General features: G+C 33.2%; 2 protein-coding genes across 3 annotated transcripts in view; one reads left to right on the plus strand and one right to left on the minus strand.

The window, feature by feature from the left end:
- LOC114332415 (uncharacterized) overlaps positions 1-15,552 on the minus strand; it is a 434,915-nt gene extending 419,363 nt beyond the window's left edge. For both annotated transcript variants that reach the window (XM_050653305.1, XM_050653301.1), the window contains exon 1: positions 15,341-15,552. In XM_050653305.1, the coding sequence (XP_050509262.1) occupies positions 15,341-15,422 (82 nt within the window). In that variant the 5' untranslated portion in view covers positions 15,423-15,552. The remainder of the gene's footprint in view (positions 1-15,340) is intronic.
- A 267-nt stretch (positions 15,553-15,819) lies between these two features.
- LOC114332197 (advillin) overlaps positions 15,820-16,526 on the plus strand; it is a 235,697-nt gene continuing 234,990 nt past the window's right edge. The window contains exon 1 of the mRNA XM_050653310.1: positions 15,820-15,849. Coding sequence (XP_050509267.1) covers positions 15,835-15,849 — 15 coding nt within the window. The 5' untranslated portion in view covers positions 15,820-15,834. The remainder of the gene's footprint in view (positions 15,850-16,526) is intronic.

Below are 16,526 nucleotides of genomic sequence, written 5' to 3' on the forward strand. Positions count from 1 at the left end.
ATGTTATAAAATGCTTCATTTTCCCGTTATTTAAGCTTGAATACTTAGATTTGGGTAATCGTCGAAAAGAAAAAAGTATATATTCAATTACTTATAACTCACTTTAAGTTAACATTAAAAGGTTTTTCTAGTAAGAAGTTTATTTCGTTTTTTATTAGCTTCAATTTTGGTAATAATAACTTTTTTGAAAAAACTTATAGTTTTTGAGTTATTTGTGAAAAATCGGTTAAAAACATGCATTTTTCTCACGAAAAATTAAAAATTTTGATCTTTAATAACTAAAAAAGTTTTGATTTATTTAAATAACTTTATATAACAAATTTTGCTTAGAATTTGTCCCTCTATCGATTTATGGGGTTATCCCGAGAAGGGATGGCATCCAACCCCAGGGTAAAAGCGCAAGTTGGCACCATCTCACCTTTGTTCCTTGAGATATCCTTTAACCACTCACCAATTTTCATGCAAATCGATGGAGGTTCAACGAAATCGGAGGTAATAGTTCATATCCACCTTGTATCTTGTATTAATACAAGCATTCATACCCAATTTTCTAACAACAGCTTCCAAAGTTAGATTAAACAGTGTTGTTGATAAGCACCTTGCCTAACTCCATTTTCAATATCAAATATCTCTGTCATATCTTTATCTATTCTCATCATGGCTTTGGAACACTCCAAAGTCATTCGTATAAGTTTAATAACTTATTGGGTATCCCTAACATAGATAGTTGCTTTAACATCTTTTGTCGATCTACTCCAACAAACGTCTGTTTGAAATCGATATAAAAGTTGTAAATTGGTATGTTATATTCAACACATTTTTCATGTATACCTCTTAACATTTGTTTTTGGTCTATAGTTGACCTCTTTGGGGTCTGAAAGCACATTGGTATTCACCAATAATTTCTTCCGAAAACGATTCCAGGCGGCTGTATATAATTCCTGATAATATCTTGTACACGACATTTCAAACTACTGTTATGCCCCTATAATTTTCGCAAAGTAGTTTGTTTCCCCTTTTGTACATAGGAAGTATGATTCCTACTTTCCAATCTTCTGGGATGACTTCTAGTGCCCATATGCGGTAGATTAGTTTATGGAGACACTTCCATAGCACATGTCCATCATTCTTTATCAGTTCTGCAGTTATTCCATATGTGCCAGGTACTTTGTTATTTTTTAGATGTTTCATGACGTTTATAGTTTTTCTTCCAATGTCTGTTATCAAATTTTGACACTAATGACATTTATAAAATATTGACACTACTGACACTTTATAGGTTAATTAAGTTATATCAGCGATTTTTTGTATTTTCTGCGTTATTCCTTTAATTTTTAGATTTTTAGTCTGTTTTTATATAAAAAAACAGTTGTTTTTAGAACTCTTTAGCGACGTATTAGTATAATATAATATTTATGGATTACCGTCAAAGGCCGATATGATCAACCAAAAGAGAAGATGTGTTTGGTGATCTTTCTAGTGACTTTCTTGGGTGTGAATCTGTCTTTTTAGTTTATTCCTCTTGGTTTAAAAACGAGTCTTAGAAGACACACAATTTTATATTTGGAAGACTATCTGAGTTCTTTTGTTTCAATCGTTAAAAATTTCTAAAAGAAGTTTACAATTTTCATGTAATTTGTTTATTATCAGTAGTATGTAATTACACGAGAGCTCTAAAATTATCGATTTGTATCCCGAGTGGCACCTTGACAGTTTTAATTTGATGACCCGAAGGGAAGTGAAATTATGTCAAAGTGTCAAGAGGGCAAAACAAATCGATAATTTTTAAGAGTTCGTGTGTAATTGAATAAGATTATTTCATGAATAAAACTGTTTTTGAAAGCATTTTAACTAATATTTTATTGCTATCTTCGCCTGAATATTTGCTAAACCTATTCCTGGTGTTATCTTTGACAAGTTGTAAATGAATTGTTATTTATGTTACAGAATGTTCATTTTTTTGTGGCAAGGAAGGGCATCTGAGGTCACGGTTCTTAGACATTACTATGGTTGCCCAGATCAACTAACCAATGAACATTAAGGGTGCGATTACGTCACGAGAGTACTGTCATTTGAATCATAATATGATTTTTTTCGAATTCTGAGAAAACTAATAAGTATTTTAGAAAAATTTAAACGCAGAATGAAAGAATACATTATTATCGAAAAGCCCCTTACAATAAACAAGCAGTTTCTTTTGAATGAAATATTTGAAATTCACATCTATGAAAATGCTGGGTTTTGTAAAAAGAACAACTCGTGATTTTACAAACATATCCAGTATTAGAGTTCTTTACTTCTCCTTGGTCAGGTCTCACCTCGAGTATTGTTCTTCAGTGTGGTCCCCACACTACTTGGTCTACATTAGGAAACTTGAACAAGTCCAAAATAGTTTCTTCCGCTACATTGCTTTTAAGCTTTATACCTATCAAGATTACACTGTATGGCAGCACCAACTGCAGATCCCCTCTCTTGCAAGCCGGAGAAAACAAAGGGACCTTTTGCTAATATTCAAGATCTTAAATGGTATATGCAGTTGTTCTCAACTACTTAATAAGATCGCACTATTTGTACCACCTCGCACCACTAGACAAGTGCGAACATTTTATGTACCATTCCATAGGTTTAATTATTCACTTTTTTCGTTCGTACCCAGAGTCTTGAATTTAGCAAATTCCCTTTACAACTTACAACTGTTCGACAACTCCATCAGTCGTACAAATTTACATGGGAGGATTTTTGAAAGAAACCTTGTTGACTTTTTTTAATGGAACGCCCAGTATATTTTTTTGTAAATTGAAAGAAAGGTCATTCACCTATCCAGCGATATAAAGTTTTTCAAAATCGGTTGTCAAATCACTGAGTAATTAATTTTTAAAATGAGCGGTGGTGGATGTCACATACCTAAATAACATAACTAAGCAAATTGATATTGTTATGTGATTTCCACATTGCATCAAAAATCTTCAAAAATCGCGTTACGTAATACTTGAACGCTCCCATAGTACTCATAAGCAACAATACAGAGGAACCTACTCTACATGCTGCACTTGCGAAAATCGGTATAAAAATGAACTTAAATAAAACAAAATAAAACAAATCAAAATATCGGAACAGACTTAGATGGAAGCGAGATCGAAAGTGTCGAAGAATATAATGTATACCTAGGTCACACGATCAAACTAGGCGAACAGAGTCAAACAGTACAGATAGCTATGGTAGGGGAGCCCAAGCGAAGATTTTTACAGTTACTCGAGCGCGTCAGATTATCACATGGGGAGAAACCTTGTACCCTGTAAATGTACTCCTACCATATACATACATGCAGAACAGAACCAACTTCGAATTAAAATCACTCTACAATGACACCGATATTTTCCAAGAAATTAAATCACAGCGACTAAGATGGGCAGGCCACGTGCACAGACTTCATAACGAGAGACTTGTAAGACTGGTATGGGAGGAGACTTCTACAGGCAAAAGACCACTCGCACGTCCCAGAATGCGATGGAGAGATAACATCCAAGCAGATCTCTGAAAAATGAACATCCCATTTGACCCCATGTTGATGGAAGACCGAACAAATTGGAAGAAAGTTGTACAGTCAGCCAAGAACCACTCATGGTTGTAGACAGTGGCGGTTGGTATATAAGTGCTGCGGAGCTGCAGAACCACCAAAATAATCCAAACAAAATTACTTTGAAAATTAAATAAAAAATATCACTACTTATAAAATCTAAATTCATTTAGATGGTTTTCGTGCATGGCCGCCTTTATTTTAATCTGTCGTCCGTCGCATCTCATGGCGATAGCAAGTCCCACTTATTTGACCGGACCGGTGCTACTCCGAGCTGTGAACTGTTAAAGATATCCCCGATAACACCCGCTCAACCCTCGCCTACACTTGTCAGGCGACGACTGAAAGCAATATTTGAGCTGCATTTGTCGCAGTTCGAACTAGTGTGTACAAACCTACGTTTATTGTAATTTTAAATAATCGGTGATCGCGACGCGACGACTGTTAAAATAAGTTGTCCTGCACGTAATTCGGTATTTATATTAAGTATATGAGAATAAAAGTGCTGTTCAGGATGGATGTTATTTATAATTTGATTAATGTTAAGAGATTCTTTAAATATTCTTATGAAGAAAAACTAGAATTAAAATGCAAAGGACGTCCTTTGCCGGATATTAAAATCGAAAAAGAAGGATCAAGCCGAGGGAAAAATTACAAACGACAATTTAATTGCGATATTTATACGAGAAATAGTTGGATATGTGGCTGCAACAGAAAAAACGCTCTTTTCTGTTTTCCTTGTGTACTCTTTGGAGGTGATAAGTCATGGACGCAAGTTGGTGTAACAGACTTAGTACATTTAAGTGATCAAATAAAAAAGCACGAAACTTCTAAGCATCATTTGCACAATCAAATGGAATATGCTTTACTAGGCTCCGTGAATATTAAAGATCAGTTAGATTCTGCATACTGGATAAATATTCAAAAATTCAATGAAGCTGTAACAAAAAATAGGTATGTTCTCTCAAAAATTATAGACTGCATAAAATTTTGTAGTGTTTTCGAATTGGCGCTTCGGGGACACGACGAGACACAAACATCCGACAATCCTGGAATTTTTCGCGGCCTCATAAATTTTACTGCTGAATTGGATAGAACTTTAGCACAACACTTGGAAGAATCGACGGTTTTTAAGGGCATTTCTAAAGAAATTCAAAATGATATTTTGGACTGCATGTTGGAATTATGCCAGGATAAAATTTTGGAGGAAATTCGGGAATCTCCATATCTAGCTGTCATGGCCGACGAGACTACAGACATTTCAGCAAAATCACAAATGGTTGTAGTATTTAGATATTGTCGAAATGGAGCACCGGTAGAACGATTTTGGACATATTTGGTACCTTCAAAATTAAATGAAGATACTTTAAGCAAAAACATTTTCAGTGTTTTGGATCCTATCCTGGAAAACTCAAATAATAAACTAATTGCTCAGAGTTATGATGGGGCAGCGGTCATGTGTGGACAGCACGCAGGAGTTCAAGCCAGAATCAAAGAAAAATATCCATTTGCTCATTTTGTACACTGTTACGCGCATCAATTAAATTTAATAATGTCTAAGGCTTGTTCCGAAAACTCTCAAGTTAGACTTTTTTTTTGGAAATTTAAATGAAATCCCTACTTTTTTTAAAAATTCGCCACAACGAGTGGCAGTTTTAGATAAAATCGTCCAAAAGAAAATTCCTCATGGCGCTCCAACTCGCTGGAACTTCAATATTCGAACTGTTAATGTTGTGTTTGAACATCGATCTTCTTTTATGGAATGTATGGAAGAAATAGAAGAATCGTTTGATAAGGCAGCTGTCTGTAGTTCAGCGTCTTCCATTCGAAGAATACTAGTGGATCAAAATTTTGTTTTTTGGTTAACATTTTTCCATCGCATAATGCCACAAGTAGACGTTTTGTATAATGCCCTTCAAAAGACTAAAACGGATCCTTTGGAAATCAATAAAAAGGTGACAGATTTCGAAAGATACATGAATTCAGTTAGAAATTCAATAGATGATACCATTGACCAAGGTTCTAGTTTATGCGTTGAACCATTACCAACTAAAAGGTTACGGAAGGATAACAGTCCAGTAGATCATCGGAGAGCATCTATCGAAGTTTGTGATATAATCATAAATTGTGCAAATGATAGATTTGCTTTTAAAAATCACCTACTTGCAACTTCATTGCTTTATCCTGAGCAATTTGATAATTATTGTGCTAATTTCCCAGATGATAATTTAAGCCTGACTTGCGCGTCATATCCAAATTTAGATAGGGAGCGCTTGAAGACTGAATTATCTGTTATTTATTTTAGAAGAGACTGTAGAGACATTAATGGGGCAATACCTTTTTTAAAATTTTTAATTGAAAATAATTTAACAGAGCCTTTTCAAGAAACTGTAAAACTGCTTCAAATTCTAATTACAGTGCCCATGAGTACGGCAGAAGCTGAAAGGTGCTTTTCGAGTTTAAAACGGATTAAAACATTCTTGAGAAATTCCATGACTGAAGACCGACTTGTAGCATTAACCATGTTGTCAGTAGAAAAAACACTTATAAAAGAAATACCAAACTTTAATGAAAAAGTTATAGACAAGTTTGCTTTAAAAAAAAAATCGACGAATCGAGCTTATTTATAAAAAAAAATAATATATTTGGCTCTGTGTGTAGTTAGTTCGTAAGACCCTATAATGCAATTATTGTTGTGGCGATTTTGTTTGTAGTGTTTTTTCGTTTGCATTCCTTAGTTTCGCGTATTTATCGATAAAATTCTACTAAAAACATAAACTATAAAACAATTACTAGTGTGCCATAATGTACCATTGCTATTTTTGATATAATTGGATTTATCTTCAATTTGAAAAGAAGAAAATCGGTAAGTTCTTTATTATTTTTTAATAGATATATAATGAATAAATATATGGTGTAAAATATCAAACTAAAAGCCTCGTTGTAAAATACAACGATTAAAAGATATTGAATTAAAAAAAACCAAAAAATACTGCAGAACTACCAAATTTTTGAGTCACCAGCCGCCACTGGTTGTAGAGCTACGTGATGATGATGATGATGCAGAACAGTGTATATTTCAAAAATCTGACGATTTGAGCGGGGCGTAAGCAGAGCCGGATTTAAGGCAGTGGAGGCCCCTGGGCAGAATTGGTGTGGGGGCCCTACGTCTCCCATTAAAAAAATGTTGATCTACCTTTTATAAATGTCTATATTTTTAAATAATAAAAAATACAAGAGCTGTAACTTGTTACAGTAAAATATTAAAAATAAACATTATACGATATATGGTGAAAGTCCGGGTACTTTTAGAGTTTTTAACTTAATATTCCTCGATTATGTCAGACATGTCCAGTTGCTTTAAGACATCGTTAAGACATGTTTAATACTCCGAGGGATGATTCAAACGCTCTTGACCCATCATAGACTGAAGTAAATTTTTAATGAACTTAAGTTTTGAGAATGACCCCCTTCCCCCCATTGCAGTTAGTTAGCATCAGAACTAAATATAAACGAAGTGTCATCTCAACCTCAACGATTGGAAACGCATCATTCACATTCTTTTCTTCTAGCAGTCGGTATATTTGAAGTTCTTTGCTTATATTTGATGAGCCGATTTCCTCTTTAAACGAGTTGAAAAATTGTACAAATTTTACTAGTTCGACACCTAGGATTTCATCTAAATCATTGCTATAAATGTCGGTTGTTTAGTGAGTGAGCTACAATTTCATTGGGAGTTGAATTTTTCAAATGATGCAAAAATTCAAAATTGGAATGAATGGATTCATATGCAGAAATTCTTTTCTATAATAGCGATAATATTTTGTGTCCTAAAGGACATCGCACACATCTTATGGAAAATATAATGTCACTCAAATTCAATAAAATTTATACGAATAGATTCGTTTTAAATTAACAGTCAAATCTTATCCCAACTCCATATTTTTAATAATAAGAGCAGAAATTGATATAAATAAATCTGAAATCTGTTTTATTCGTTCTCTGGATTAACTCTTTATAGAAGTTAAGATTAATTTTAATAGTTTTATTTTAATTAAAATACAATTGTATTGTTACAAACTTATCCGTCAATCAAAACGTAATAACATCTTATAAAAGTCAATAGTCAAAAGGAACTCTTCTTCTTTTTTATAATCTTGTTTAAGGTAGGTAATACAACATCCCCCCTCAAGATGATACATCTTCAACATAACTACTGACTAATCTTCACGATAGCGTAAAGGTCTGACAACCGCTCTCCCAGAGCGCGTTGTATTCTTACTCTGCTCAATATTAAATGGTCCATCAGTTTTCGTTGGCGTTGGAAGTCGTACAGACGTTTTGGGTTGAGTTGGGTGACTTTCCACTTCCTGACTACCTTTCTCAATGTTTGTTGGTCTTTGGGATGTAAGTTGTTGAGTAGTCGGTGTAGTTTCTGGAGTCGAATTTGTTTGTTGAATCCCTGGCAGTTGTTTCAATACTCCATCGGGGATACTGCTTAGATATGGAGCAGGGATCAGATGAAAACGGTTTCTCCTTATGGTGCTTATGGCGGTCTTAACTATGTATGATCTTGGATTAACTTCGTTAATGATTTCACCATGTCGTTTCAGGTCTGTGATCCATACAAAATCACCAATTTGAAGTCGACTCAAATTTTTCGGTCCATGTTTTCCATCATATAATTTTTTATATTTCGAGCGGTACTTCCTCTCCGCACTTACTAGCTTTTTTGATGATTTAAATTCAGCTAATGCGATTGATGGTAGATTATCTCTCAATTTTCTTCCAAACATCATTTCGGATGGACTGAATCCGTTCTCTAGTGGTGTGTTTCGATAGGATAGAAGTGCTATCTCTATGTTGTTCTTATTCTTCTTTATTAAGGTTTTTGCGACTTTTACAGCAGCTTCTGCTGCACCATTTGCTTGGTGGAATTGTGGGCTACTTCTCGATGTAGAGAACCCCCATTCTCTTGCGAACTGTTGGAACTCTGATGTTTCAACAGCATGAAATTGTGTTCCAGTGTCGGAACAAACCAACTGTGGTATACCATATCTTGCAAATATTGTTTTGCAGATGTTTATTACTTCCTGTGATCTCATGTTCTGAACAGGAAGTACTTCAACAAATCTGGAATAGTTATCAGTTACGACGATATACCATTTTCCTTCAGTTTTAAAAAGGTCCATTGATATCACTTGCCATGGATAATCTGGAAATTTAGCTGGCAATAAAGGTTCATGATGGTTTGTCGAGTTTTGAATACAGATAGGACAAGATCTTACTTTGGCTTCTATCTCTTGAGAAATTCCTGGCCACCACATCGTTCCCAGAGCACGACGACGAGTTTTAGTTATTCCAAAGTGGCCAGCGTGCAATTTTCCCAACATCATTGCCCTGAGCTCACATGGAATGATCATACGGTTTCCTCTAAGAAGGATACCATCCACAACTGATAGTTCATGAAGTACTGGGTAGTATGGTTTAACATCACCTGATAATGCAGACTTGTGAGGCCAGTCTCCTATTATGTAGTTCTTCAGTTGATTACAGGTTTGATCATTGCTTTGTGAGTTAGCAACTCGTGTTACATTCTCGTCAGATGTGTGAATACCTGCAAGAGTGACTCCATGAATGAAGGCATCGATTTCTTCTTCTAATTATTTGTCATCTTCTGAAGGTATGGGTTTACGAGATAAATTATCAGCAATATATAAATTTTTCCCTGGGGTATATACAATATTGTAGTCATAACGCATCATGCGCATTCTAAACCTTTGAAGTCTTGGGGACAGATCATCGATATGCTTAGTTTTAAATATTTGTATAAGTGGCTTGTGATCGGTCTCTATAGTATATTGTTTTCCTATCAGAAAACTCTTTAGTCGATCGCTTGCCCAGGTCAGAGCTAGTGCTTCTCTTTCTATATTTGCATAATTTTGTTCAGCTGGAGTCAAAGTCCTCGAGATATATGCTACAGGTTTCTTATGACCACCTTCAACTTGAAGTAATACAGCTCCCAGTCCTTTGGTAGAAGCGTCACGGGATAGGATTGTAGGTTTATTTGCATCATACATTGTTAAACAAGGTGCTGATATAAGCAATTCTTTTATTTTCTGGAACGCCTCTTTTTGTGCTGGGCCCCATAGAAATGCATTGCTTGGACTAACTAAACTTGTAATTGGTTGCATAATCTCACTCCTATTAGGGATAAATTTCGCTAGGAATGTTACAGTACCCATAAGGCGTTGAACTTCCTTGACATTTTTTGGTGCTTCCATGTCTACAATTGATTTCACCTTGCCTGGATCTGGTGCTACCCCATCCTTCGACAACACAAATCCCAAGAAATCGATTTTCTGCTTACAGAATTCAGTTTTGCCCATATTCAAGGTTATACATGCTTTTTTGATTCTCTCGAGCACTTCTCTTAGGCGGTCATCGTGTTCCTCTATAAGTTAGAGATAATATAACTTTACATACATAAGTTAGAGAGAGAAAATATATTTTATAATACCCAAATTGTCGGTACTCCACTGTCGGTTTAAGCTCTTTTGAATAGCACCCAGAGCAATAGTGATTGTAACTGACACTTTTACTGACTAAAAAATTTGATTTCGGTAAACTTTAATTGCAATTTGCGCCGTAATTAATCATAATTAAGAGTTGGCGCAATGATAAGATTTGACGGTTAATTTAAAATGAATCTATTCGTATAAATTTTATTGAATTTGAGTGACATTATATTTTCCATAAGATGTGTGCGATGTCCTTTGAGTGAAACGTCTGTTATTTGTTAACTTTTATGTTTGTTTTTATGATATTATTTCCTTTTACATATTTAGTTCTATATTATATTTATATTTCTGTATGTCTGTTTTTTCTATTATATTATGTTATTGTTTTTATCTGTACACTATGTATTTATGTAACACTTTATGTTCAAATAAAAAATGTAATGTATTTTTATAGAATTGGGCTTGCCCGTAAAATAAATAAATAAATAGAAATTAAATACCACACTTCTCTTTTATTTTCAGCCCTGTAACTTATTAAAATAAACATTATAGAAGTTTTCAGGGACTTTCTGCTCTCGGTAATAATGTAGTCTTTCATTCTGAGTTTAAATTTTTCAAAAATATTTATTAGTTTTCTCAGGATTCGAAAAAAATGAATACAATTAAAACACATTGAGAATTTTGACTTACGTCAAAATTTTGCATTTTGGTATGTAGTTCATCTTAGGGCCGATTTCTCATATCGAGTTCAACTCCAGTTTAACCTGAACTTTTAGTGAACGTCAGTTTAAAGTCAAAATCGTCTTTCTCAATTCACATTCAACCGATGGCAGTTTAAACTTGAACGATTCTTGAATGGTGGAATTCGGCCGTTCAAAAATTTCTGAACCCAGTTCAGATGATTTCATGGATTACGCATGCGTTGTATTAACACGAAACGCTGTCATAATATAAATATATCCTATTTTATTATATTAAGCCTAACGATGAAGGATAACATTATTTTTGTTTTTATAACATTTATTTATAATTATTAAAATTACTATTTGACTATAAATACTTAAATTTAACTTTATTCAAAAACAGCATAAAAACGGTAGTTCAAAATGGCGACAGTTTTTTACCTTTTGCCATCTATTGGCATTTCTCGAAAGCTGTACAACGTGCACTGACATGAACGCGCAATGAGAAATGCATTCCAAACAAAACGGTAGTTCACCAGTGAACCGGGTTCAACTGAACCATAGATTACCGCAGGTATGAGAAATCGACCCTTAATCGATATTTTTATGTCTTTGATGTATGAAAAATAGTCAAGATAATTAAGAAATAAAGATGTTTAGTGGATTATAATACCTAATTATGGAAAACTGTTGATATTCATCCATGCAATATTTACGGAAATCTAGGACTTCAATCTCCATTTTTCACTGAAAATTTGTCGATGATTTTCCATTAATACTGGATTAACTATTGAATACATACTATCCTTAGAGGTCAGCTAGGATTATGTGAATTATAATTACTTGTATAATTTATTGTAAGAATTTAAATAATAGGTACCTAATAAATTTGGCCACACTACAGCTGTACCTGGCATTCTAAAATGTCATCAACATTATTATTACGTTAATACTTAATGAACTTTTAACGTTTTAACCTACCTTATAAATATATATTCTTTTTTAAACTCCTACAATAGGTACGATCTACAACTTTCATGAATAATTCAAAATCAGATTTTACGGGAAACAACACCTAAATTACAAATACAAAAATATAAAGTAAACTAGGAATAGGTACCAGGTTGTGAATTGGAAAACGAGCCATAGGAAACTCAATGTAAAATTCTAAACTGTTGAATTCCAGCTTCCCTAATTATTTTACATCAAAAGACATTAGAAACTATTTGTAGAGGATTGAAATCTGTAGTGAACACAACTGTTAAAATTGGTCTACGAATTAAACATATTCCAAAATTTTGTAAAAATGTAATACATTTTAGTTTTTCAGCCCAAAATTAGGCCACACACAGTGCAATAATCACATGCAAATGTCACAATGAAGTTATTATTTTCACATTTTTGAACTGTCAATACTTTTATTTTATCATTTATTGTTTAAAAACAATACAATGGCACCTATGTACGCCGTTTCTCCCGCTTGGTGGCGCTAGTGTAGTTGGAGGTCAACGTTTTGACTATTAGTGAAGATTGTAATGGTGTTTTTGATTACGATTTAACAAATAATAAATTATGGCCGAAATATATGGATCTTGGAGACTGTTTGTGCGTTGAAAAACGAATTGAGAAGGAATGCGAGAGTTACTGGAAAAAGGAAGCCCTTATCGAATAATAAACTATATTAATCATCGTCTTAATGTTTTATTTCTATAGCTCAGAAGAGGGTATTTATTTAGTATTGACTCGCTCCCCACACGAGTCTGACATGATAACTGTGAATAATATGATATGTGCGATCTGCCTTACTTTTTTATCAATTTAAAATTCAGAATTAAGTGCACTCAGCATTAATTTTTGTGTTTATCTCATTTAAAAATGTGATATTTTCAAAATTTGGCCGCCATGACAGTTGCGCATTTGGTGTAAATTTGTTTTAAGTATGGGTTGAGCGCAGTCAATGGTGCAATGTTGTCTTATTTAAAAAAAATATAGGTAATTCCTTATGGAAATATAGAATGTGTTAATTTAATTAAGTACAATTATTTGGGTGTTTGTCTACGTGAAAAGCGACCTTAAATTTAAGATGAAATTTGAAAAATTTAGGGTTAGGTTTGATCAGGTGATGTTTTAGTCACTAAAGAATATTTGAATGGTACCTACTAGGTCACTTTAATTTTCAGTTATTAACTTGTTTATATTATTTTCGATTGGGTTAGGTTTGATCAGGATATGTTTTAGTCATTTTAAGGCCCGGTCTTTTCACCTCCGAATAAAAGTTATTCGGAGGTTTATTTGACAGATTTACATGTAATCTGCCGGATAAACTTCCTAGTAAATATTTATTCGGAGGTGAAAAGACCGGGCCTAAAGCATATTTTATAGGTCACTAAAATTCAGATATTAACTTTTTTATATTATTTTCGATGACGCTAGGTTAGGTTTGGTCAGGTTATGTTTTAGTCCTCAAGAAATATTGAGAACTTGAGAATTTTTTAAAATTAGTATTTCACATTTTTCTATATTATTATAATTGCTTCAAATATTCTTTTTCTCATGATCATCTTTCAGTGCGTCACAGTTTTTCGATTTCTCTCTAACGCATTAAATTGTATGTGACAGAAAAAAAGGCACGTCTGGGAATACTTCGGTAATTATTCTAGTTCGGTGATTATTCTAGTTGTCGATAGATGGCGCCGTAATCAAAAAGAATTATTTATTAAATAAAATAATAATATCAATATAATCTGTACAATTTATAAGACTATACAAATGAAAGAAAATACCATTTTATAAATGCAATAGACACAATTGATTTGGTTTTATTCCAAATTGAAAATAAAATTTGACAACTGTCAGATTTAACTAAAATGTCACGTTAGAATAAATGTCATAAATGTGTATTATCACGGACTTACCTTTTTTTCTATAATTTGTGACGCACTGAAAAATGTTCATGAAAAGGAGAATATAAATTTTTTTATATGTTCACTCCATAAAAAGCGATTGTAGATGTGGCAACAGTGTGAATGTATATAAAATTGCATATCTTAATCCGTGCCTTTATAATAAATTTTGATCTGAATTTTAGAGTGAAGTATTCTATTTTTTTACAGTCGAATCTAGGGGCAATACGTAATATGTTTCAACAAAATGTTTATTGCAGATACGTGCGTTTATAGTCGGCACATATGTATCCCTTCTTATTGCTACAATCCATTTTTTTCTCTTCAGAATATCTTTGAGAAATCTGTGTCCTGATGTTCTCGATTAGCACAAATGCATAGCACAACATTGAGGGATTTTATTTTCTCGAGTTTAATTCACACAGCGAAACAAATATGCAATATTTACTTGGAAATAGATTGATTTGAAGTGTTAACGTAAGTTGACGTGACCTCCAACTACACGAGCGCCACCTACGTTGAGCTTTCCAGATTAGCTGCCATTGATAAGATACCCTCAGTTGCAGAGAAAGTATTAATAATAAAGGTTTTTCATTCAGTCAATGGTGTGAGCACTGTCAGTTAAATAGTAACTTGTGGCCTAACTTTTATACGCATACCTACTGTGGCAAATGTATCACATTTTTCAAAATTTTGGAATGCATTTAAATCATAGAACAATTTTAACTTTTGATTTTAATACAGATTTCAATTCTCTACAAGTATTCTCTCATGACTTTTGATGTAAAATAATTAGGGAAGCAGAAATTCAACAATTTAGAATTTTACATTGAGATTCCTATGGCCCGTTTTACGATTCACCACCCGGTATAAGATAAAATGTGTATTATTTGTCTTATTATTTAATAATAACACAAATAATACACATATATACACAATAAAACACATTCAATGATCGAAATCATTTAAAAATATGGGATTGTGTATTCTTGTGACGTAAAGTCAAAAATATAAGTCTCCCACCACTGTCGGTCAAGACAACCGTAATAAAGTCTAATAACCGTGATCTGAGGTAATACTTGATGAGGAAATTATCAAAAATTATCACTGTAATTTTTATTTCTGTAGCTTTCTATTGATCAGAATCTCTATGAATGAAATAATCCTAAGTGAACCTTTTACAACTTTACATGATGTTACTAAACTTATTTGTCAGATATTGAATGTAAATGTAAATAATAATTCTGGCAAACCCGGACCTGCCTCAATGACCTAGCCTTTGATAATCTTTTTTTTTAACCTGATTTTAACCAAAATTTGGGATTGGAGTGTATGTAAATGTACAGAAATAGGTATGTACGACGCATGTTTAAAAGATCTTGAACATCATATTCATATTTATATTTTAATACCAGTAATAGTAATAATTATCATATATCTCAAGGTCTTCTCAATGGTTGACTAAAATCCTATATTTACATTTGCATAGGTAAAGAATTCTAGAAGATTAAGTATTCCATTAAATAAGATAAGGTATTTGTAGTTTAATCGTCGCAAAACTATATCAGATTCCAAAATATTTTATAATTGCATAACAATAACATAGCATAAACAATATGAAACAGTAATCAAAACAACAATAATTGTCATACTCACCGGTATCTTTGGTCAAGTTTTTCAACTGCTTCGATATCCTTCTGCCGGATAAAGCAGGCTTTGAAGCCTTTTTTAGTCCCATTTTTATAAAAACTCGAAAAAACTTGACACGGTCACTACTAAAAAGATAAAAATAGTAGAAATTGGAATAAAAACAAAATACGCCATTTACACGCGTCTGACAGCTGTTTAGCGTTCTATTTGGTGTTCCGTGGTAGCGGCCGTAGCGGCGTCGCGTCAACTATTTAGGACAGTGGCGTATCTTCGGGAAAATTAAATATAACCTAATTTCCAGCTAAAAGTAGTCTAAGGGCCGGTACTTTCTTTCCCGATTAAACCCCGGTTTGAGGAATTTTATCATGCAAAATTCCTCTAATCGGGACAGAAAGTCGCCTGGTGGCAAATTTGAAAAGCATTAACTCGAGGAAAACATTGACTTTGTCATTAATTTGTGTATATGTTTCTTTTCATGAGGATTTTTCAGTGCATCACAAATGATAGAAAAAAAGGTAAGTACGTGATAATATACATTTATAACATTTATTCTAACATGACATTTTAGTTAAATCTGACAGTTGTCAAATGTTATTTGCAATTGGGCATAAAAACAAATCAATTGTCTTTATTGCATTTATAAAATGGTATTTTCTTTGATTTGTATAGTCTTATAAATTGTACAGATTATATTCGTAGATATATTATATAATTAGTAAATAAATTTTTTTCTATTATAGCGCCATCTATCGACAACTAGAATAATCACCGAACTAGAATAATTACCAAAGTAATCACCGACGTGCCTTTTTTTCTGTCATATACAATTTAATGCGTTAGAAAGAAATTGAAAAACTGTGACGCACTGAAAAATGCTCATAAGAAAAAGCGTACATATAGTTGAGTCCGCGAGTCTTTACCCGTGCGTCATTAATATCTGGCGAGATAAAACACATACTTTTTATCTAGCATCATTCTCTTCCACGCATGAAACTCATGACAAACCAGCTGCAGTTTGTTATTAAGTAAAAACACATGTTATTTTTATGAACCATCTAGACTCAGTGCATTGAAAAGAGATGGGTACAAAAAAAGACGATTCGGTATGTTTTCATATTTTAACACATTCGCGGTCATGACTGCATATGAAGTCATTTACTCCATAAGAATACGTGTATAAAATGACAGCGTG

Source organism: Diabrotica virgifera, chromosome 6 (assembly GCF_917563875.1).
Source record: "Diabrotica virgifera virgifera chromosome 6, PGI_DIABVI_V3a".
Taxonomy (NCBI): Eukaryota; Metazoa; Arthropoda; class Insecta; order Coleoptera; family Chrysomelidae; genus Diabrotica; species Diabrotica virgifera.